At 40.8% G+C, this 23,345-nt stretch overlaps 1 protein-coding gene across 2 annotated transcripts in view; it reads left to right on the top strand.

Annotated features, from left to right (window-relative positions):
* Window positions 1-952: 952 nt before the first annotated feature.
* Window positions 953-23,345, top strand: part of slitrk4 (SLIT and NTRK-like family, member 4) — a 69,070-nt gene continuing 46,677 nt past the window's right edge. The window contains exons 1-2 of one of the 2 annotated variants that reach the window (XM_034121064.1): window positions 953-1,077; window positions 1,893-4,434. In XM_034121064.1, coding sequence (XP_033976955.1) covers window positions 1,935-4,434 — 2,500 coding nt within the window. In that variant the 5' untranslated portion in view covers window positions 953-1,077; window positions 1,893-1,934. Of the gene's footprint in view, window positions 1,078-1,892; window positions 5,653-23,345 lie in introns of those variants that run through there. The other variant, XM_034121063.1, reaches the window with a different exon arrangement.

Genomic DNA, 23,345 nt, shown 5'->3' with positions numbered 1-23,345 from the left:
TAAAGAAAAAAAGAACTGGCAAGTTTATTTCCATGATATCCCCTTCAGTGGACGCGCGGAGTTTGCAGCTCCTCCAGACTGAATAACTGCATTATTCATATTTACGCACCGGGTTCCGCTGTCCAGACTCCTGTTTCTCTCCGCTTTTGTTTTGGCTTCAATATCTCCATAAGCTTTTTTCAACCAAAAAAAAAATCCCGTTTGGATGGATTTCCTCTTTTGCATCCTGTAAATAAACTGAAGAGAAAACACTATTTGTTTTGCATGCAGAGAACTGGATTTACGCCTCTATGGAAAATAATATCCTGATACATTTACCCTGATGGGAGCGTTCCGTCCGCGTTCAGCATTCTCCCTGTGCGCAACTTCGCCCGAAACAAACCAGTATTTATTCATTGGATCGTTGGGGGTTTCTGAAGCCTGACGCGCAGTGCTGGCTGTCCATGCCCCGACACAAAATTGCCTCCTAATCCAATTTTGAAAAAACAAAACAAGCTCCAAGAATGACAGACTTATTTCCCTGCATCGCTGACCGTCTTGCGCCTTTTTTCACACCTTGGAGTCTCCGGACGCGCTGTCAAGATCTGTAAAAGCTGCCTGCTTCTCTCTCTCCCCCCCTTCACCATCTATCTCTCTATCTCCCCCTTGCAAACCAAATGAATGCTCTCCCATGGAGGTAGTACAGCCACCTTGGGGACCGAACGAGAGGGGTGATTTTTCCAAGCAAGAGGAGCCCGTCAGCAAGAGACGCATCGGGTGAAATCGGAGCTCCCCCTCCTCCTCCTCCTCCTCCTCCTCCTCCTCCTCCTCCTCCTCCACCACCACCACCACCTCCTCCTCCTCCTCCTCCTCCTCCTTCTTCTTTCTCTCCATCTCCACCGCACCCCCGCCAGTTTGCTTGGATCGGGTTGATATACAGTAGCCTACATGGGGAAATAGGGGGCTGCTGGAGGAACCTTGTTGCGCCCCTATAAGTGTCCTACTTCAGCCGGGAGCACTGTCTGTCTCCATCCATGTCTCCCCGATGCTGCCCCGTGTCTCCGGAGGGAGTCGCATGCATTACCACCTCAGCTTTGGGTAAGTGTAACATATTATAATTTATTACAATTCCATCCGTTTCCTTATCTGAATTATTTTCATTTCTAGATTTTATTTATTATCATGTGGTGTCCAATGTGGGATAAAAAGGTTATCTGTGTGATTTGACTCTAACCCCCTCAATATGTCAGCAGTGGGCACAGTCCCAATTGTTCCCCTTGCTCTCACAGTTGCTCTCCTAAATAACCGGAATGCTTAGTGTTGCTGCGGCTGGCTTCAAATGAGAGGAAAGAAAGAAAGAGAAAAAGAGAAGTGCAGCCGTTTGACTTTGATTATGTTGAATATGCTGAGAGGTGACGAATATAGTCGTGCTGCTGTCTTAGACATTTTGCAAGACGATACTTCGCGCTTTTGAGTGTCAGGATAAGATGCTTAGATGTGCAGCAGTTTGAGTAATTTACCAGTGCATTATGGTACTTTTCCTGCAGTCCAAGATAATCTGCATCAAACATTTGTGTTAATAATGAGGGTGAATCATTGTGTCAAAGCCGAAGCTACTCACTGCAATGATTCCATTAATTAGAAGTGTGCACCATTAGCATGGCAATTTGAATATTGTAATACTTACATTAAAATATTTATGGTCCCTGATGCTGTTTTTACATAAAGAAAACGTTGAAAAATGATGAAATATTACAATTTCTGTGTAATCAATATCAAATATGCATTTTGATGGTTTGCTTTCTGTGTGAATGTGTGTGTGTGTGTGATGCGTCTCTGGGCTTGTTTGCACATATGTGCGCCTGTGTGTGTGAATGTTTGTGCATGCACCTGTCTCTTTTTTCTCTCCGAAGGTTACTAAATGGTTTTCTGGGGGAGGATTTCTAACCGGCGAGATGCTGCTCGTACTCCTGCTGGCAGCCTTTTCTTCCTCCATCTCCGGCTCCTTCTCCTCCTCCCTCTCCTCCCCCTCCATGTCGGACGGACCCCAGATGGCAGACCCCTCTGCCTCGGACTTGATGGTGGAGACCTGCAGCGTCTGCTCCTGCATGTCCGTGGAAAACGTGCTGTACGCCAACTGCGAGAAGATCACCGTCTATCGGCCCACGCAGCTCATCCCGCCGGCCTCATCCCTGTACCACTTGAACTTCCAAAACAACTTCTTAATAATACTCTACCCTAACTCGTTCCTCAACTTCACCCACGCTGTGTCACTGCAGCTGGGGAACAATAAACTGCAGAACCTTGAAGGTGGAGCGTTCATGGGGATGAGTGCGTTGAAGCAGCTGCACCTGAACAATAATGAGTTAAAGGTGCTGCGAGCAGACACTTTTTACGGAATAGAAAACTTGGAATACCTTCAGGCTGACTACAACTTGATCAAATACATTGAAAAGGGAGCTTTTAACAAACTGCACAGGCTAAAAGTAGTCATCCTCAATGATAATCTCGTACAGGCACTCCCTGACAACATATTTCGCTTTGCCTCGCTCACACACCTGGATATAAGGGGGAACAGGATTCAGAAGATCCCTTATATTGGGGTGTTGGAGCATATTGGGCGCATTGTAGAGCTGCAGCTGGACGACAACCCCTGGAACTGTACCTGTGATTTAGCACCTCTCAAGGCATGGCTTGAAAACATGCCCTATAACATTTTTATCGGAGAGGCCATATGTGAAACACCAAGTGACTTGTACGGCAGGCTCCTGAAAGAAACCAACAAACAGGAGCTTTGTCCCATGGGAACAGGAAGTGACTTTGATGTAAGGATGCCACCTGCATCGCCTGATAATGGGCAGTCACCTTCAAAAATGTCCCCGACGACTGTGGCTCCTCTGGCAACGAAAGGGCCGAAAACCACTGACTCATCTAAGATTTATGGTAATGGCATTGTGGCCGGTTTACCCCCTTTTGGAAGAAATAGCCAGATTGTTTCCTTTCAAACACGGACCCCTCCATTGACGTGTCCACAGCCCTGCAGCTGTAAAGCCCACCCCTCTGACTTTGGCATCAGCGTCAGCTGTCAGGAGAGGAATATTAAGTTTTTAGGTGATCTTATCCCCAAACCCCCAAATGCCAAGAAACTTCACCTGAGTGGAAATTACATCCGTGACATAAGCCCGGTTGATTTCCAAGGCTTTGAGGGATTAGATTTGCTCCATCTTGGCAGCAATCAAATTGTCACAGTGCAGAAAGGTATTTTTTCTAACCTCACAAATCTGAGGAGACTGTATTTAAATGGAAACCAGCTGGAACAGTTACACCCAGAGATGTTTTTGGGCCTCACAAACTTACAGTACCTATATTTGGAATACAATGCCATAAAAGAAATCTTAGCGGGTACATTTGATTCTATGCCGAACCTACAGCTCCTGTATCTCAACAATAATGTACTGCGGAGTCTCCCTGCCTACATGTTTGCAGGTGTGTCTTTAGCCAGGCTGAATCTAAAAAACAACCACTTCATGACCCTACCAGTGAGTGGTGTCTTGGACCAGCTGCGAACATTGACCCAGATAGACCTAGAAGGGAACCCGTGGGACTGTTCATGCGATCTTGTCGCCCTTAAACTCTGGCTAGAAAAGCTGAATGATGGAGTGGCTGCCAAAGAGGTGAAATGTGCCTCTCCTGTGCAGTTCTCCAACATAGAGCTGCGTCTCTTGAAAAATGAGATCCTGTGTCCTAAGCTTATTGCTAGACCTCCATTTATTTTCACTGGCCCCACCCCTATGTTGACGTCAGTGTTGCCTGCCGGAGTTGGCAAAGCCCCGCCGGGAGGTCCTGTGCCTCTCTCAATCATGATCCTCAGCATCCTCGTAGTGCTTATCGTGACTGTGTTTGTGGCCTTCTGCCTTCTAGTCTTTGTCCTGAGGCGGAATAAAAAACCAGCGGGCAGGCAGGAGGGGCTTGGGAATCAAGAGTGCGGCTCCATGTCGTTGCAGCTCCGCAGACACGGTCACAAATCTGGCAAGAAAGGCTCCATCCCGGGAGACGACTTGGGAGGCGAGACGTTCATCCCCCAGACCATCGAGCACATCGGCAAGAGCCACACCTGCGGGATCGGACGCTCCTCGGACATGGACGCTGGGTTCAAGTTTGCAGACTCGCAGAGGCAGAAAATCATCCTGCGGAACAGCGCCGACAAGGATAAAGACTCGCTTTCCACCCTGGAGCGCAACAAGCGCCTCAGCACCATCGACGAACTCGAGGAGTTCCTCCCCCACCGAGAGCCCAGCATGTTTATCCAGAACTTCCTGGACAGCAAAAGAGATTTCAACAGTATCGGGATGGGCGGGTACGAAATCCGCTACCCGGAGAAAACGCTGGATAAAAAGATGAAGAAGTCGCTGATAGGCGGGAACCACAGTAAGATCGTGGTGGAGCAGAGAAAAAGTGAGTATTACGAGCTCAAAGCCAAGCTCCAAGGAACGCCTGATTACCTGCAGGTGCTCGAGGAGCAGACTGCGCTGAGTAAAATGTAGGGATTGTTGTGTTTGATTTAGTGCATTGATTACATACACAAGGAGGTCAGAAACACATGCAGGCAGACAGCCAACACATCTGCCTTTCTCTGGTTCTTTCTCCCCCGTTGGCCACACACAAACACTATTCAACCCACCCCCCCCCCTCGATCTCTTTCTTTCTGTCTTCTCTGCAGCCACAGCCACACACACACACACACACACACACACACACTCCCACACACAGCGAAAAAGTGCCTTCTGGAAGTCCTTAATGACCAATGCAGAGACGGACAAAATGGCTCCACATCACAAAAGCTATTACTAGAATCATCGTGGATTTATCTCACAGTAAAAGACCTTTTGGATTATCCACGCCACTACATGTACGAATCCCACATAAATACAACAGGACACCCTAAAAAGCAACCAGACAGTCATAGTATTTTTTTGCTGCTATTGAAATGGGTACTTATCTTCTTATTTTTTTGTTGTTCTCGTTTTTCTCCTCCTTTTGTTTTTCCAACCAAATCGAAGGGTATTGAAAACAGTGCTTGAGAATATCCCTCGCCGTCTTCAATCCCCCTTTAACAAAAACGAGAAAAAAAACTAAAAGGAGGGCTCGTTGCTTGTTGTTCTTTTGCTCTGGAAAGTATCCTAAATCACCGCTTCTGGGATGAGATTTAGAGTTGGTGACTCAATGGATGCTACTTTGCTTTTATTTTTTATTTGCGGGGATATCTGTTTGTTCTTGGGGCTGCCCTCTGGAGTCGGCTGCAGACTTGCTGCCACCTTGTCTGGATTACCCACCAGTAGCAGTACACCTGCTGTTTGCCAGGAGGCTCCATGTAGGTGCTGCAAAACTCTTTTTTGGGGGAATGATTTCATGACTTGTTCTCTTTGTGTACGGAGCCATGTTAAATATAGTGTCTTCTGAATGGAGTTGTGTTTCTCTTCAAAATTGCTACATGTATGTTTTGGGTGAAATCTAACGGCACACACACTGTCAGAGGACGTTGTTTCTGAAAAATGACAAACCCGAGGATAAAAAATTACAAAGCTGCTTGCCATGTAAGCGTAACCTGGAATTTATTTTGTAAGTCTTACATTATTTGTATCTGTGGGACTGGTTTGTAAATTACAAGGAAGGACAAACACATGTATACACACACACACACACACACACACACACACACACACACACACACACACACACACACACACACACACACACACACACACACACACACACACACACACACACACACACACACACACACACACACACACACACACACACACACACACACACACACACACACACACACACACACATTGTGCGACGGAACGTCATCAACAAGAGACTACAAGCCAGAATTGTCAAACGAACCGCTAGTATAATTCAATCGGTGATCCGCCTCCCCCTTGACAGCTCTCAATTGGTAGTAAAAGAATTTAACAACATAGTTAATTTATTTTTCTATGCAGGATTATTTAAAGAGTTATTGGTATTATTTAAAGAGAATAATACACGAAGAGTGGAAAGGACTTGATAGAACGATGCATCAGAGCTAATTGAGGCCAACCAGAAGTGACTGTTGAGTCGATTCAAGGGTTCTTGTTCCTGAGAACTGGACCCGATGTGGACGAAGGGTTGTGAAATGTGATCTGTGATGTTTCCTTTTTATTGTGTCGCACGACAAGCCGAGGCCTGATAGAGTCTGTGAAGTTTCGAGCAGTTTCCTTATTCTTATATCTCCCACAGTATCATGTAAAAGGTTTCTTATTAACATTATGCAACCAAAATAAATGTGCATTAAACTTGATATGGTTCCGGTATTGTTGGGGGGATGGAGAACATGTTGCAGGGGACGAGGAAAAGCTCATTGAATTGAAGCTCCAAATTGTTCGATCAGGGCAGAATCATATCATAAAACACCATGTGCAATATTAGTAAAAAAAAAAAATGCTCGGTCATGATGGCTTCAAATATTTTTTTTGTTTAATTTATTTAGTTTGAGGTTATATTGTCAAGGCAGGTTCTATTTCGGAATTCTTTTTATCAAGTTAACTCTATCCGGTCCTTATTTAAAAGGTATTGTTACGTTAAAATTATGAGTGTTTATTGACATTACAAATGAATAGAATGTATCTTGGAAAGTATAATAAATACAATTTTCTATCGGTCATAAATCTCCTGTATATTGGTTAATTTTCTCTTGTATAATCATGTTGAAATCAAGGTATTAAAATCAGCACCTATTTGCAATGTGTCCCCCTATTTCTTTTAGTTAGCGTCCTCTTAGCTCTTCAAGGCTGCTTTACTTTGAAAAAAAGAACAAAAGATTCCTCTTCTGAAACTGGCAAGTCCTTTAATACCCCGCTCTTCCTTTCCCACAGAACACGTTGGGTTGTGTGACAGCTCAGTGTTCGGCAGACTCAAGTGACAGAATGCTGTACTTTGTTCGGTTCATGTGCAAACACTAGCTATCCTTCAACCGTAATACATGTTTGCTTAGTGTGTTTAGTTCTAGGCAGCTGACAGGGAAACTTGTGTTTGCTACACCTAAGGCCATGAAACCATCTTAGGTCATGCAGTTCGTTTCACCATCTTTTGTTTTAATGTGTTTTTTTAGGCTAAAATCTTAATTTAGGCAAAACGTTCATGCAAAACAAAAGTTTAAAATATTTAAACACTGCTTGTGTGGTTCAGACCTGATGAAAATGTCAGAAAATCAAATGTCAACTATATAATATTACCATTGTTGCCTGTCTTAATGCAGCCTCATCACCTCTTGTTCTTTTTTTGTCTCTTTGCTTTGTTTCCATGTCTAAAAATCCTAAATTTGCTCTCACTTTTAAAGCTTCTAAAGCTTTTCTTGGCACAGGCCTTATCGTGTTTCAGGTATCACCCCTCCATCTGTTTTAAGGCACCTATCAAACATTTATCCACGTTTAAATTTAGGGTTTAAAAAAAAAATCCACATTTATCTTTTTCTGTGTTAATCCAACCTATGGGGCTTTTGGGAACCCAAGTAGCAGAAAGTATGACTCATGCAGACGCCAGAGAATTGTCCACATTAATTATTAATACCCTTGGCAGTTATGGACTAAAAAAGGGATGCGGTGGGAGGTGGGGTATGAATCGGATACGTCCGCCCCCTCCAAACGCTCAGTCTCTCTTCCGCATCTCTCCTCTGTCATATTTGAGATCATATTCCCCTAAAAGAGCATTTGGCTGCTTAAAAAAGACTGGGATTGGCTGGAAAAGTGTATTTTGTAGCCCAAACTTTCTTACTGCAGTGGCTTGGATGGTTATTTTCCTGGAAACTCCTGCAGGGGCTACCATGGCATCACAAGAATTCTGGGAAATATTTAATTTTGACGGTAATTCAACTCACTAAACTTGTTCACAATGATAAATGCACAAGGAGCCTGCTAGGGTTTCCTCCCCTCTCTTCAGCTGTTGTCATGTCAGCGTTCTGTTTTGCATCCTAACTGTAAAGTCATCTCCGCCCTGCCACAGAAAACTTTCTTATCTGATTGGGGTTGTTTGGTGAAAAGCTTGTCTATTTTGGGCTAACTGCAGTGAAAAAGGTTTGCAAAGCAGTGCTGGAACAGGAGGAAGGTGTGTGTTATGTGTGGAATTGGCCACAAGGGGCACTGTGAGCTAAGAAAAGCAGAGAGTGTTACTGCACTGCAGGAGCATTACTGAGAATGGAGGCTTTTGTTCCAAAAAGCAAAGAGAGGAAGTGCACACTCTTATATTTTAGTTAATTTAAATCCTACTAATGTTTTGGATGCTTCTCTCTCTAGGAATTAAGAGATAGATGCCATTTCAGAGTTTGCATATGAAGCTTTATTATCTTGAAATCTACCACTGTTTTCTTTTCTGTTTGTCATTCCATGCAAGTAAATTTAACTCAATTATTTCAACACTTAACGTGTCTTAAGTTTGAGGTTTCTTTTGGATTGGTGCTGGATAATTATGTCAGAGATGAATTAAAAACATATTGGACAAAGGCCTAGAATATACCTCTTTTAAATCAGTGTTTTTTTTACTTTGGACTAACCCTAACCCTAACCCTAACCCTAACCCTAGCCACAGGGAAGCACAAATACAAGGCTACACTGTAATCCCCCAAAGGTTACCAGAGCTAGAAGAAATGAAGGCAACTGATTGACTTTATTCTTTTGAGTCTGTTTTCAGAGTTTAAATATTTTGATGACATACAGACACATGCATTATTTTATAATTGAATTGGAGCTTAATCTGCAAAAATAGACCTAATAAATTAAAAAGGATCTGTTAAACTTTGAACATTTCTGAAGAACTCAAAATATTGAAAGTATCGAAAACCTTTGGGGACATGTATGTTTACAGAACTTAAACTTTTTAAATATTGTGAACATTTTGGTTTGCAGTGTACATGACATTCAGATAGATATATATTTCTATTTTGTATTGTGCATATCTGGATATTTGAAACCCTTCTATGCTCTAAATAATATTACTTTTTAAAAGTCCAATGATGATGGGATATAACAACTCTGGCCTTGATATAAGCAGCCACAAACTATAACAAATCATTCATTGCGTTAAATCATACGAAGCAGCAAAAGAAAATGCCAGTATTATGTGAAAAATTCATACTTTCATCTCCACTCATCTAATCTGTCATCAGTTCAAATACAGCTTAGTAGGCGAAGGCTTTGCTACACTGTTTGGTAGTTCTGGGTTTTGAACTGTCCCTACACAGCAGGATAGTTCAGTAAAAATTAAAATTGTCGACAATGAAGATAATTATAATCCTCCTTTTAAATTGGATGTTTACCCAAGAGAGAGGTACAGTAACTTACATAACTACCAGACAGAAATAGTCTGCCAGATAAATGTATCTTAGTTTAAATACATTATTAGCTGATTTTACGGAAACACATGCTTGTTTGGATGAACATTATACCTGAGGTTACAATATCATTACAATACCATATCCTTTTTGCTCTACATGGATTGTATTATCAGGACATGTCTTCATCTTGGATGTTCCCTTATGTCTCTTTCCTTTTTTCTTCTTTTCTGGCCTTTGCTGTGAGTTTTTATTACTGATGAATAACAAGGACAAGGCAGTTACGAGGTTACATTTTTCAAAAGGGTAGATGTGATTAAAACTCAAAAGCAATTCCGAACCCATATTGCATTAAAGAATTAGCTGTTGTAGAAATCTCTTTGATTCTTTGTTGATTTATGTATTGTAAAACAAATGTCAAGCGTCATTTACCGTAAGAGATGTATCCCAGAATGCTCCTTCATGTTTCTACAGAGAAATTATGCTTAATGTGATAATTAATTTAGTCATTACTCTTATGGTTAATTCTACACAAAAGTTGGGAACAGACGAACCAACAGCTCCAATGATATATGATATTTAAACATAAACTCTTTTTTTTTTTACCGCTGATCAAAGTGTAGTCTTTTTAACCGGGGTATAAATATTTAACAGTTCATCATTACCTCAAAACTAATGGTTGCGTTTCAAAAGTCCTTCTGTTAAAAAGAGATTTTATTTGAATTTCAGTTTCCTAAGTGAAGTGACATATTTGAATCAGGAACACCTGCGGCCTTAGGACATGATCTATCAGGTTAAATCATTTGACATTTCCTACAAATAAAATATTTGACTGGTATAAGCTTAATTGGATGGATCATACAAATAGGTTTGTATTTCTTCCATCTTGCACCATTTTCAACTGCATATTGTCCATGTTCAAATCTTTGGTTCCCATTCATTTATCTAATGGTGAATATTTAGCAAACTATTGTAACTTCATCAAGATTCATGATATTGTGTTGTTTAATCCATCACAGTTAACATCAAGTCTGCATTCTTTTTTGTGCCAGTTACATAATTGTTGTGCAGTTTCAAAAGACACTCCATCACTTTTACCTTGAAGGTCAGTTTCTTTGTCAAAGAAAAACGATTGAACCTGTTTCTAAAATGATGAGGAGCTTTGTCGAGTTTTAGAAAATAACCTGATGCTATCATCAGGGCAGGAGACTTCAGATATAAACTTGGGCCTTGGAGTTTGAATGATGAGGAACAGGCATGGAGGGTATAACAAAAGACGATGAAGGTGCATTATCGAAAATGTAGGAATTCTTTTAAGAGCCATATCAGGGACAAAGAGTTAATAATCTGAATTTTTCAGGACTTTACATACTTTGATATTCTTTTAAAATGCGTGTTGAGAGTCCCTCAAACGTAATGAAAGATCAGTACTAAATCACCAAGCTGGTTTTTAATCTCCACATTATATTCAATTCTGTTCTGACAATGATGTAATGTGGACCAGTGAGCTTGATCATTAAAAGAGCAAATTAAAGCATCTAAAATAATTTGCCTTGAATAATAGAAACAGTTTTCAAATGTAAAGAAATGTAAAGCACTTATTTGTCACTACAAGGACAATTGAAGAGTGTGGAGCCACGTCAAGGTCATTTAATGATAAGGTTTCAAAATGTAATGGGTTCTTCCTTGGCTAATGCTCAACTCAACACCAAACTTCATAAAAAATCAGGCGAGCAGTCTTTCACGAATGCTGCTGACAAACAAACAAACCGAAAAACACTGGTTTGGCTCTTTAAAATATATATTTGTTGCTTTCCTGCATGGTTCCAGCAGTATTTTAGCAGTGTCATACAATGTTTCTGTGAGTATATGATGTCATAACTATGGTACATCTAACATGTTTGGTTCCCCTGTTTCCTTTAAGGGTAATTCCTGTATGAATGTCATGATGGAACCATTGACCAGTTTTTCTCTGGTTTCATGTTATTTGCTGTACTTACACTGTCATTTTCCCTCAACACCTTATTAACCTGTGGTGAGCCATATCTGCTGAAGGTCAACAATGTGCTCAGGATTGGTACAGGAGGCTTTTTGGCACACAGGCGCTCATTTGAGGAGGGATGAAAGGGGACGGCACCCCCCCCAGTTACCGTGATTTACTCAATGCATCCCCGAAGAGAGGAAAACAATGCCTCACCTCCCCAAAAACTGCTTCACTTGACACGGAAAAAATCCACCCGTGCTGCTCTGTTGTACCTCAGCGGTTGCCAGTTTTCACATTTAACATTCGTAAAGGCTGATTGGAGATCGTAGGCCATAAAACATAAGAACAACACTTTGCAAAGATGGCCGCACAGTGGGTTGTGTTAAAATATTCGGTTTTTCATTTTTTTCTGGCCCTAATTTAATGCAGCCCCATATTCAAAAGCTCACTCCAGTTGAATTCCGCAAGCCCTCCAGAGCGTATTTGGCCTCCATATCCACACCATTAAATTAATTTCATTTCCCATTCAAATGCTGTCCATTGAATCCTTTTTTTTTTTTTTGCTTCAGCTTGGTATGAAAAGCATAATGAGTTCCTGACCAAAATGAGATATCCAAATACAAAAAAAAAAGTGACACTCTCACAGGAATAATTGAGAGCATTAAAGTACAAATCACTATTCAATAAACCCATTTTGAACTGAGGCTATTTCGCTCCGTTAAAATGTATCTTTTGCCTTGAGTAGTTTTGTCATGAAAGAGACAGGTATTTCTTTTGTATCAGCATTGTTTTACACACTATATATTCCTTTCAAATGACCTTGGTAAAAGTAAAGGTTGGTGTGTTACATTTAAACGTTGGTGTAATGAAATTTATATGAGGTTGTCATGCAGGAGAAAGTTAGTAAACTTTGAATTTCTAATGTGTGAGGATAGTAAAAATGATACAAAAAATGCCTGTTAGTGATAACAAGTTAAGTTAAAACATTAAGGTTACATTTTAATGTTGCACACATTTAAAACAGCATAGGCACCGACTCCCACTCCTAGCATTGTAATGTGGAAATGTAGGAAAATGTTCAATCCGACTCCCTAAAGCATGTCAACTTTGACCTCAAAGCTGCTGCACACCCACAGTCCACCTACACAGGGTTCACCTTTGTTGCCTGATTATCCTATCCAGACTGTGGGGGTGTGTGCATCCTAATTGACATCGCACTCTCCTTTCTGGAACAATGGTTGCACCATCAAGTCTCCCAGTGAGCGGGGACATTGAGCCAGCACGCACCATACCATTTTTTTTCCTGCAATGACAAGCCAAATATCTGCTGTGAAAAAGGTCCACTATGTAATCCCATTTCAGTTCCACCTAACTTTACTTCCTTACTAAAAGACGAAGCAGCTTGACTTATTGAAAACGCCTTTGAGTGTATGCATGTGTTGAAGCTTTTGACAGGTATGTTCTTGGGAGATACATGTGTTTTTAAGGATTCTGCAAACTGCAGATAGACCTAGCTCACATTTCTTGTTTAGTACATGTGTATGATATATTTAAGCACATGGTCATTACATTTATTTATTACATATTTATAGTACAATTGTCAACAACTGCATATTCTGTAGCATGGAATTAGGAAAAAGTCCTACTTCCAAATGTTAAGGTCTTCTCTTAAACTCTATTTCCTCTCATGTCTCTTCTATCTTGTTTGGTTGCCTAATCCTGCTCATTTGCAATCATGCCAACATGAAAGCACAAAAATGATTATGTAATAATATCACATTGAATTAATACACATGTGGTTTAGAGAATAGGTTAAAGTTTCCTTTCTGTTTATACATTTTACTTTTAAGAAGTTCTTTATGTTCAGAGTTGGTCTTACTGCTAATCTTAATTTTGGCCAAAGACAACATTTAGTATGACCAGGAGTAATTCCAAAACCACAGTGCTGATTGATATAAATGTCTCAAAACCAGAAAGACACAAAGACAAATTCCTCATATGTGTTAACTTACTTGGCAATAAACCTGTTTCTGATTCTGATTCTGGTTTTAGCAAGTTACTCAAAATTAGACTTGGTTTGTTATATATATTTTCTTGAAATGTTCATATTTGACATACTTGACATCCTTTTAGTTCCTAAGATTTTGAAAGTTTGTTTAGCTTTGTGCAAGTCAACAGAAAACATCTGGGTTGTTTAGTTTATAGTTAAGCCTTCTATAAATACTTTTTCCGTACCGTAAGAACCAGCACATATGGCTTTCAGGAAGATGTATTGGAATAACGGTGTTAAATCTCACTCTATGGAAATCTTCAAGCAAAGTACAACTGACAGATACACTTTAGTAAAGCACTTAGCTACTGCAGAAGCTCTAAATCACAGTCTTTCTGAATCATCACGGTGCCAAAAGCCTTGAAAGTCATTAAAAGCCTTATAATTGGACAGATGAGCCTTGAAAATCTTTGTTAAACCAATCGGCGTTCGCTCGGGAGCTGCAGCTCCTTGTGTAACCTATCCGAGGCGCGGGACCGTGATTAATGTGCTGCTCCCTCCGGCTGCAAAGCTACACCTGTTTCTATTTTATTACATTGATCTACGAGAGATCAATGCAGGGGTAACAATCGCAGACAAGTGGAGGAGACATTCCTGGACCTCTGGGATGGCCCCTAGAGGTTGTCTGTGTGAGAATCTGTTGGACTCTCAGGGGAACACATCCAAGGCTTTCCCTTCCTCTCGCTAATCGATAGCTGAAATTGTACCATGAAACAGGAACTCCCTTGATAATTCAGCGAAGAAACGTTTCATTTAAGAAGTCTAGTGAAATAAAAAGGTTCATATGTTCATATTATACCGTGAATGCCCTTTTTGCTGCTTGCTATCACTTCCAACACGCCAACGTTCGAAAGGTCATGACTGTTTTAGTGTTGTTAGAACCACATGGTTTCTTATTATTGTAGCATTTTACATCCCTGTATTATAACACAGGGAATCACTGTGCCTCTATGTTCAGTTAAATCCAATGGAATTAAAACAGTTATAGATGGGAATTGATAAGATTTCATCAATACCGACTCCATTACCGATTCCTCTTTTCGATCCCCTTCTTTATCGATTTTCCTATCGTTTCTGTCAATTATTGGGTAGAAAACGAGTTTATACAGTTTCATTGGTGCCACATTAGTGCAATTTATTTGTCTCTGACATCTAAAAGCATCAATAAGAGTAATCTATAGTCACAGAGGCATTCAGTTTGAGGGAATCATACAACTAGAAATGTGTTCCAAAATGGAACACATTCTTTATTGTAATATTTAAAAGTTCATTGTTATTAAATTAGTGTTTCCAAGTAACAAGTGACAGCATAAATGTATAATTTTCAACATAGTATCTAGAATAAAATGGAATGTCAGAAAATCGTTATAATGTTAATTCATAGTTTTGACTTTGAAGCATTTTCATGTGATTTTAAAGGTTTTACTGAATGCTTAAAGCGGCCTTCACCATTATACCTACTGTACGATATCTCAATATTACCATACCTTGTTAGCAGATTACTTTTTACCATTAATATAACTACACTTTTCCTAAAAAAGCTTAGTCTTTATTTGTGTTTCCCCATTATTATCCATTTTGTTTGACCCTTTTTACCTTATTAACCTTTTGCGGTCCAAAAATGTTGATAACGGTCAAATATCACCATGATGTATCCATTAGCCACCGATTACCTATTTAAAACTTTGGCTATTGGCTAATGTAATATATGGCTAACAGTGTTACTTAATCATCACCCCTTTATTATCAAAGTACTACCTCACATTTACCATCTTTTGCCAAGCAGGTCTTTTCACTGTTTCTAGAAAGTCTCCAAAGTAAAATACTGCAGGCTTTTTGATTGACGTGACCTCCAATCACTGCAATACCCAAGCAAGTAATCGGATAGCACCTTAAACTGTCCGCGGTTACCACTGCAATCATCCCTCTTCCTTTCTCCTGCCCGCCAATATGTCTTGTTTGCCTTTCTTTCCATCCATCCTCGGTCTCATCTCCCTGTCTTATTCTCTTTGCTGTACCTGAGCTGAATTATGATCCGTACTCTTCCCTGATACATTGTGATTGATTGGGCTTTCCAGCTAACTAATGAATTGGCCCCTCAAGGACATGTAGCGGGCCAGCTTTGGACTCTGCTGAAGGCAGCTCAAAGACTCCTGACACCACAGATTTAGCGCTTACAGTGTTTATTTGGATTTGGCATTAGCGAGGGGATTGTTGGGGTTTAATTTGTCAAAAAGCTACCGATTGCATTTCCAAAAGGTTTTTGTATATTGTGACACAAAAACGTCGGGAGAGAAATTATGGTCTTTCGTTTTTGTGATTATATAACACATAATGTGTCATTACGCAGGTAAAAGCACCGCAGTTTTTGGTACAGCACTGAGTGGAGCCTTCCAAAAGGTTGAATTGGTTGATATGCTGTGTGTAAATCTATCGATAATCAATATGTTTTATATATATATAAATATCGAATATGAAAGGTGCCTATCATAAGGTGGCTGTAGCTTAGGGGTTGAATGGGCGTCTACCAATCAGAGTTGGTTTGATTACCAACATGTTGAAGTGTCCTTGGGCAAGACACTTAACACAAAACTGCTCCTGTTAGCATGAGATGCATCGAAGCTGCTTTAGGGTAAAAGCTAAAATGCATTTTTTGGGTAATGTTCTGTACTTAGAGGCCATAACCTCATGTTTTGATCCGATTTCATCAATGAAACAAAGATAAACCTATTGTACCTGCACCTAACAGCAAACAGAGAACCCTTGACTTGCAGTTAAGTTAATAAGCCTTTTGCAAAATACTTTTTTGTGCTGTAACGCATTTGGCTTTCAAGAAGATGTAGAGGCGTAAAGGTGGAATGGAAATATTCAAGCAAAGCAGCACTAACTGAAATATATACTAATATAAAGTTTAAAGCACTTAATGTACTCAGTTACCGCGAAAGCTCTAAATCACAGTCTTTTTTAATCATCACATTTTAGTATCCAAGAGCCTTGAAAGTCATTAAAAGCCTTATGATTGGACAGATGAGTCTTGAAAATCATTGTTGAACCATCATTCAACTGATAAGAGTTTTTATCTTCCCCCACTACGCAGAGCCTTCAGCTACTGTAGTTAAGTTGCTATGGTAACCTCCCCTGCTTGCCTGTGCTGCTTCATACGGCTATCATCTGATTGGTTGTCAGTCCAAAAGTCAGTAGTATCAGCCAGCGCACTTTTTGCTGGTCACGTGAAGGCAGCTTTAGGTTGATGACTTGCATAAAATCAGCATTAAGATTTCCCTTGGACTTTTTAGATTTAAAAAAAAAGAAACTCTTCGATATCTGAGTGTTTTCCCATAGCTAGTTGGAGTATTTTGTCAAGCTTTGTTCCTTAGAAAGTGTTTCATCAGAAAGTGACCCCTCCAATTCTCTTTAAAGTATAATAAAGTGTGGACAACGAACACATTTAGGATTTTTTGAAGAGGTAGAGACACCAAGAGGCATTTTCAGAACAGGAAAGACCTCAACCAAAGGGTTTGTTCAATAAATGAGTCACAGTGTTGGATATCCCTTTGCTATGAAACATCAAAAATATTTTATACATTCATCATCTGCTTTTATGTGTTAATGTCATTCTCAGAGTGTAAACTGAATAAGCGCCTGCTGTGATGGTTGGTCACAGCCACAAAAGAAAGAAATACTATGAGGATGAGATGCATTTCAGTCATTTAAAGTGGACCTATCATGCTATATTTAAATGATATATTGTAGGGCCATACATATATAAGGTATATTTATACGTTTCTGTTTTCAAAATACCAAACAGATCATGCATTTTAGCCATGCCTCATTTCGCTCTATGTGCTGTTTGCTGTCTACGGGTCTGATTCTGCTGACCACGCCCCCCTGCAGGAGAGGGGAGACGTGCTCTGATCAGCTGCTGGGCTGTCAGAAGAGGGGGAGAAAAAGAGATCTCCGTCCTCCGTGTTTTATTATATAGAGTCGTTATTCATTTGTTTTAAAGCTCAATAAATAACAAAGAAGACCTTTGACCGGCACTTTTCTAATTTTGTCCAGGAAGATTACAACTTTAACGGACATCTTGACCGGCGAAACAAACTGAAACTGAAACTCTGCCGCACGGTCCCCTCGTTCCTTGGAAGAGGCGGAGAGGTGGGTGTTTGTCATCTGCTGGTGGACTAACCGGAGAGAATTACAGTGCTTGCCTCGACGGGGAGGGATTGCATTGCAGCGGGAGCAAACGCTTGCCTCGGGGAGGGAGAAAAAAAGCCACAACGGAGAATAAACAGAAGGGTAACCATGGTAACTATGGGCGGGAAGTCTTCTTCGCTGCTTTTGTGGCAGACTACAGCGCCACTTACAGGCCTGGCATATGTACTACAGCGTCTCCAGCGCTTTCGAACGGCAATGGCCGTGGCTGTCTCCTCCTGATTGGTGGAGTTGGCCCAATAGCCGTAGCGCCACCGTCCTGACGTCAGGACAGTGTTCAAATCTGGATCAGTTTTTATCAGATCCGTTGCAGCCCCTTTTTTAGAGATTTGAGTATGGAGGAAAATAGAGAGGGTTGTGTTTTCTGACACTTGGTGAGTTCCCTGGAACACCGGGGACACATATTCATGTATAAAACACGTACAAAAGTGCATTTTGCATGATAGGTCCCCTTTAAACAGCGCTTTTTCAGCGCTGATGTGGGAAATCCAACATATTTTGGATTGCTGCAAATTAAAACATTTTATTGGTGAAATGCAGAAAACAAAAGGCCATTTGCCCTTTAACCTGTTAAGCACCAAGCCTGTTTTTCATGTTTCAGGCTTGAAAATGACATGCCCAAAACAAATGACTACAACTTAACTTCTAAAAGGGTTATATGAATAATTTCTTTTATCAAAGCAAGGTTACATCTGTGAGTTGGATGTAGAAGTGTCAGAATCAATATAAATGTTTTTTATTTTAAAGAAAATTCAGATTTTACATAGTAAAAAACTGTAAATTATAGTGTCCGTCCAAAAATTCTTTTTTACAGATAGTGAAAACTACCCTTGGATGATGGGTTAGTAGACTAAAAGCTTTAGGAATCCAAAGTACAACATATAATAAGTACCCTGTATCAAGATTGATGCAAAACAAGTGACATTTGACCTTTTTAGAGAGGTTTAGCCAAAACCACCCCACCTCTGAGGTGATTTGGGTGAAAATGATTGAGGTGATTTGGGCCCCCCTTGCTCGATGTTGATGGTTGACACCTCTTTCTGACCGTTAGAGCCAATAGAATCGAAGAGGGAGGCCCCCAAACACACACGTTGTGAAGAGAAAAGGTGGGGGCTGCGCGCATGTAAATGTAAAGCAGAGTGGAGCTACATTCTAGCTCTGGCATTTGGAAACAAAAAAGCAGTTTTATTGCTTATGGATTATCAGAAATCATTTCAAAGAGGGCACAGATACATTGGATGAACCTATGGATTAACTGCAGCATCGTTTTTTTATCGTTTTAATGCCATTGAAGACCAGTTTTGACCAAGGTAAGCCATGTTAGCGTTTCTAGCTACTTAGCTCCACATGTTATGATGTACGCTTTCGTTTATAGCGTCGCAAATGTTTATCACTGAGTGTTGAGGTGGGCACCACTAGATTCAGTGTCTCCAGGACACCAAAAACGAGTGGTTGGCTGTGCATCTAGGATAAGTAATAAGGGAGTTATTGTGAGTTTAAGTGCCGTTTTAGGTTACATTTTTGTTTAACCTATTGTGGGTTTTTTTGTGTTTTTTTTTTTGAAAAATAAATTAAAAAGATCAGTTAGCTGAGTTTCTTCCCGTTACATGGATATAAAACATTCATAGTTTTATTAAATATTAAGATTCCTTAGACGTTGTTTCCTGCAAATGACGCGTTTATCCGCCCGGTATCACCAACTGTTTTACCCCCTTCATTATATGATGTCAACATGTATCAACCCCCAGTGTTGGAATATGGATCTGTGCCAGTTGTGATGGAGCAGATGGACGAAAATCAAGATGAAGATCAATGTGGACATGCGTCTTGTTGAAAGTCAGAGGCCAGTCGTCATTCCTCCGAGGGCAGGCGAGTACACGGTCTTCAACATTTCAGCACTTTCAATATTAGTTTGTGCTCTCCGTGTATTCCATCATTGTTTGGTTTTCATATTCAGAATGTCACATTTATAATGGCAAGGTGGACAATATTGATTTGTTCAGGAAAATGTGGCAAACAAAGCTGGCCTGGAATAACAGCAAAGCCACTTTTTTAACCCACAGCTAACATATTGCTCCGTATGGATTGGAAGAACATTACACACCTGTAGTATTAAACACAAAGCAAGATTCACAACTTATCCAAAGTAATCGGACCAAAATAATGTTATTTTACAGCTTCAAATGTCCATAACCATTATTTAATCAAGTGAAGCATAACTTGATTGTCTTATTATATCTTAAGTTCCTTCAAAATAACCCTCCTCCTCTGTTCCATGACATATTTGCATAAAATATTAATTTTCATACATATTCCTCCTGTAGATCTCCTTAGAACCCCTAATGAGCTCTTAACATTCTTGGGCCTACCTATTTATCAAATGTGCTTCTAACTTGAACCTGAACCCTCTAGAAGTCTTCTGGAACCGGCCTTTTAATTATTCCTTGCAGGCATAACAACAGCCGGTGTTTCTCGTGAGTGTTTTCCCCGGGAAACAAACACAATACACACAAACACACACGTATACACACACACACTCGCGAGCTTCCCCCAGACCAGTAATCCAAGCGAAAATATCTTCCCTCCGTAGTATTTTGATCATTTGCTCCGCTAATAATCAATCAGATCGATGGATTCCAGAGAAGAGGAAACTTTAAAGGCCTTTTTCTCAAAATGATGACTCGGTGACAGTCATTATATAATGTGACATTTTGCTTAATATTTGGAGTACAACAACAATCTTGATATCATTAGAAAGCTAGGACTCTCCTCTTTCCAACAGTGTATCCAACTCAAAATGTGTCTTCGGGTCAATGCGACTGATTTCGATGGAACAGGTCACATTTAATAAACTATGAATGTGTCATATCCACTTAACGGGAAGAAACACAGCTATCAGACAATATTAACAATTTTTAGCAAAACGAAACATAAGGGTAATAACAAAGGCTCTGAATTAGCCATGAGCGAAAAAATGCTAACGCACTTAGCACAGAACTCACGTTAAAATACCCTTATTACTTATCGGATCTGCACAAACAAGATATCGATTAGCAAGCTGAGATTCCACAGATTCTAGACATATAAGTATCATCACTGAGCGACCAGAACTCGCGACATGGGAAGCAAACACAGACATCACACAACGTAGCTTTGAGGAGCAAACACGGCCAATTTGTCTTACCTTTTGCTGTTTCTGATCAAAGGTTGTGTTCAATGGCATTAAAACGGGAAAAACGCTGCCGAAGGTTAATCCATAGGTTAATCCAATGTATCTGTGTCACTTTGATTACTGATAATCCTTCATTCCATTTTTATGTCAATAACGGAGATTTCATATTAGCTGCTACGAGAGTGTATGACAGCTTCCGGTTCCGGGACATTCTGGCTATGCATCACTCATTCACCAATGGGTAATGTTTAGATGGATTTTAGGGACTTCCCCTCGATTCTATTGGCTGTAACGGTTAAAAAGAGGTGTCAATCATCAAAATCGACCGAGGGGGGCCAGAGATATGGAAAATGCACCCAAATGACCCCAGAAGTGTTTTTTCTTCTAAATCTCTCTAAAAAGGTCAAATGTCACTTGTTTTGCATCAATCTTGATACAGGGTACTTATATGTTATAGTTTGGATTCCTAAAGCTTTTAGTCTACTATCCCATAATCTAAGGGTGGTTTTCACTATAAGTAATGTTTTGTTTTGGACGGACACTATAATTTTGATTTTCTTTACTATGTTCAATCTGAATTTACTTTATAATAAAGAAATTCTATATTGATTCTGACTTTTCTACATCCAACTCACAGGTGTATAATGGCTTTGAGAAAAAAGATGATTAATTTACCCCTTTTAGAAGTGAAGATATAGTCAATGGTTCTGGGAATGTCATTTTCGAGCCTGACCCCTAGATTCCACCGGGTCCGTCTGCGTCGCGTTACGGCTGCGCCGCGGCGTTCGCAAAGATCGCGGCCAATCTAGTCAATGGGTGCTATTCCAACAGACGTGCCGCGTTACGGCTCAGAAGCGTGCGTCCCAGAAGTGTCTCGGCGCTGGGCTCCGCTCAAAATAGGATGCAAGTCTATTTTCGACGCGAGGCGTTGCAGAGGCGCCGGGCAGGCCCATCCCCCAAATAAACTAATTTTGAAGACCTTATCCCTCCGTAGTCCTTCAAGTAGGAGGAGAAATGCCAGAGTTCTCCTCCGGTTTACAGGCACTGTGTAAATTATATATATAGAATAATTATGATGATGAATGCATTTTTTTACCACTAAAATACAGCAACACATCTTTGATTCATGTCGTTTATAACTGGAATATTACAATTATTATTAACTTTGTCTGTACAAAGTAGCCTGTCCAGGAAATATGCCCAAATCAACAAAAACTGCGAGCCGGCACACAAGACGCTCCGCTTCTGAAATGCTTCTGAAACGTAGGGTATGACGCCGGAGGAGGCCGGTCCAAAACCGCGGCGCAGCCGCGACGCAGACGGACCCGGTGGAATCGAGGGCTGAGGCCTGAAAAACAGGCTCGGGGCTCAACTGGTTTAAGCTCTGTATCCATACATATCTAAACCAAATTACACTTTATTAGTCAGACGTTTTGTGATGGGGCTCTAAGGGTTAATCCTCCCCAACGATGAGGGCGTTCAGCCGGGTGTCATCGCTAACCGAGTCACAGTGGGTCTAAAGGGACGATCAGGAACCCTCAGCGGGAACCCGTGAACGTTCTGCCGCACATCTCTCTGCTTTCATAACACACAGTCTGCCTTTCCCCTCACAGTGTGCGTCCTGCATTGTGCTGCGTTACGCAACCCGCCTGCCGCCCATCCAACCCGCTCCACAGTGTACAGTGAGCCGTTTGTTCTCCCTCTCACTCCTTCATTCACACAGCCAAAAAGGTCAACTGGGACCGATGACATTTGTGTTATTAGATATTCTTTAATCCTGTCGTTTGGTGACGTAATGCTTCCTCTGTGTGTGGATGCTTGCAGAAAGTCAGTGTCAAATTTCGCCTGTGCAGCATTTAAACCCAGAAAAACATGAAACGGGAGCAATGTGTGTATCTGTGTGTGTGTGTGTGTGTGTTAACCGCAGTGTTTCCTTACCTGCAGTGCTTTCATGCTCTCACGTTACCAGTTCTCTCTTTTTCTCTCCTTCCGACACCTCTTCTCTCTCTCTTGCTTGCCAAGCCAGCCGGTGTTGACGATGCACTAGCTGTTGAATGAGAACAAGTTTCTGTGTGTGTGTGTGTGTGTGTGTGTGTGCGCCGTTGACAGAGCTGAGAGATTTAATTGACACCCACTGAGAGAATTATACAAGCTTCCAAATGCTCTCAATCTCTCTGCGTGTTTGTGTGTTTAATGTTTTCCTGCATCTACGTGTGTGTGTGTGTGTGTGTGTGTGTGTGTGTGTGTGTGTGTGTGTGTGTGTGTGTGTGTGTGTGTGTGTGTGTGTGTGTGTGTGTGTGTGTGTGTGTGTGTGTGTGTGTGTGTGTGTGTGTGTGTGTGTGTGTGTGTGTGTGTGTGTGTGTGTGTGTGACCTGGTCTCTGGTGTGCATGGAGAGTCTTTTTTCTCCGGCACACATTGCTGTTTCATTTCTATTATCCAGTGCTCCTGTAATTCTTTTTATTCTTGAATCTTTACATTTGTATTCACTCCGTATTCCCTCTCAGCTGTAACTCATCCCGGTGATGTGCTGCATAATGAAGATCTTTAATCGGCTGTCTTTTTTTACAAGCAATA

Source organism: Trematomus bernacchii, unplaced genomic scaffold (genome assembly GCF_902827165.1).
Source record: "Trematomus bernacchii unplaced genomic scaffold, fTreBer1.1, whole genome shotgun sequence".
NCBI classification, from domain to species: Eukaryota; Metazoa; Chordata; class Actinopteri; order Perciformes; family Nototheniidae; genus Trematomus; species Trematomus bernacchii.
The sequence above is the reverse complement of the archived record's forward strand: the minus strand, read 5'-3'. Positions and strand labels throughout refer to the sequence as shown.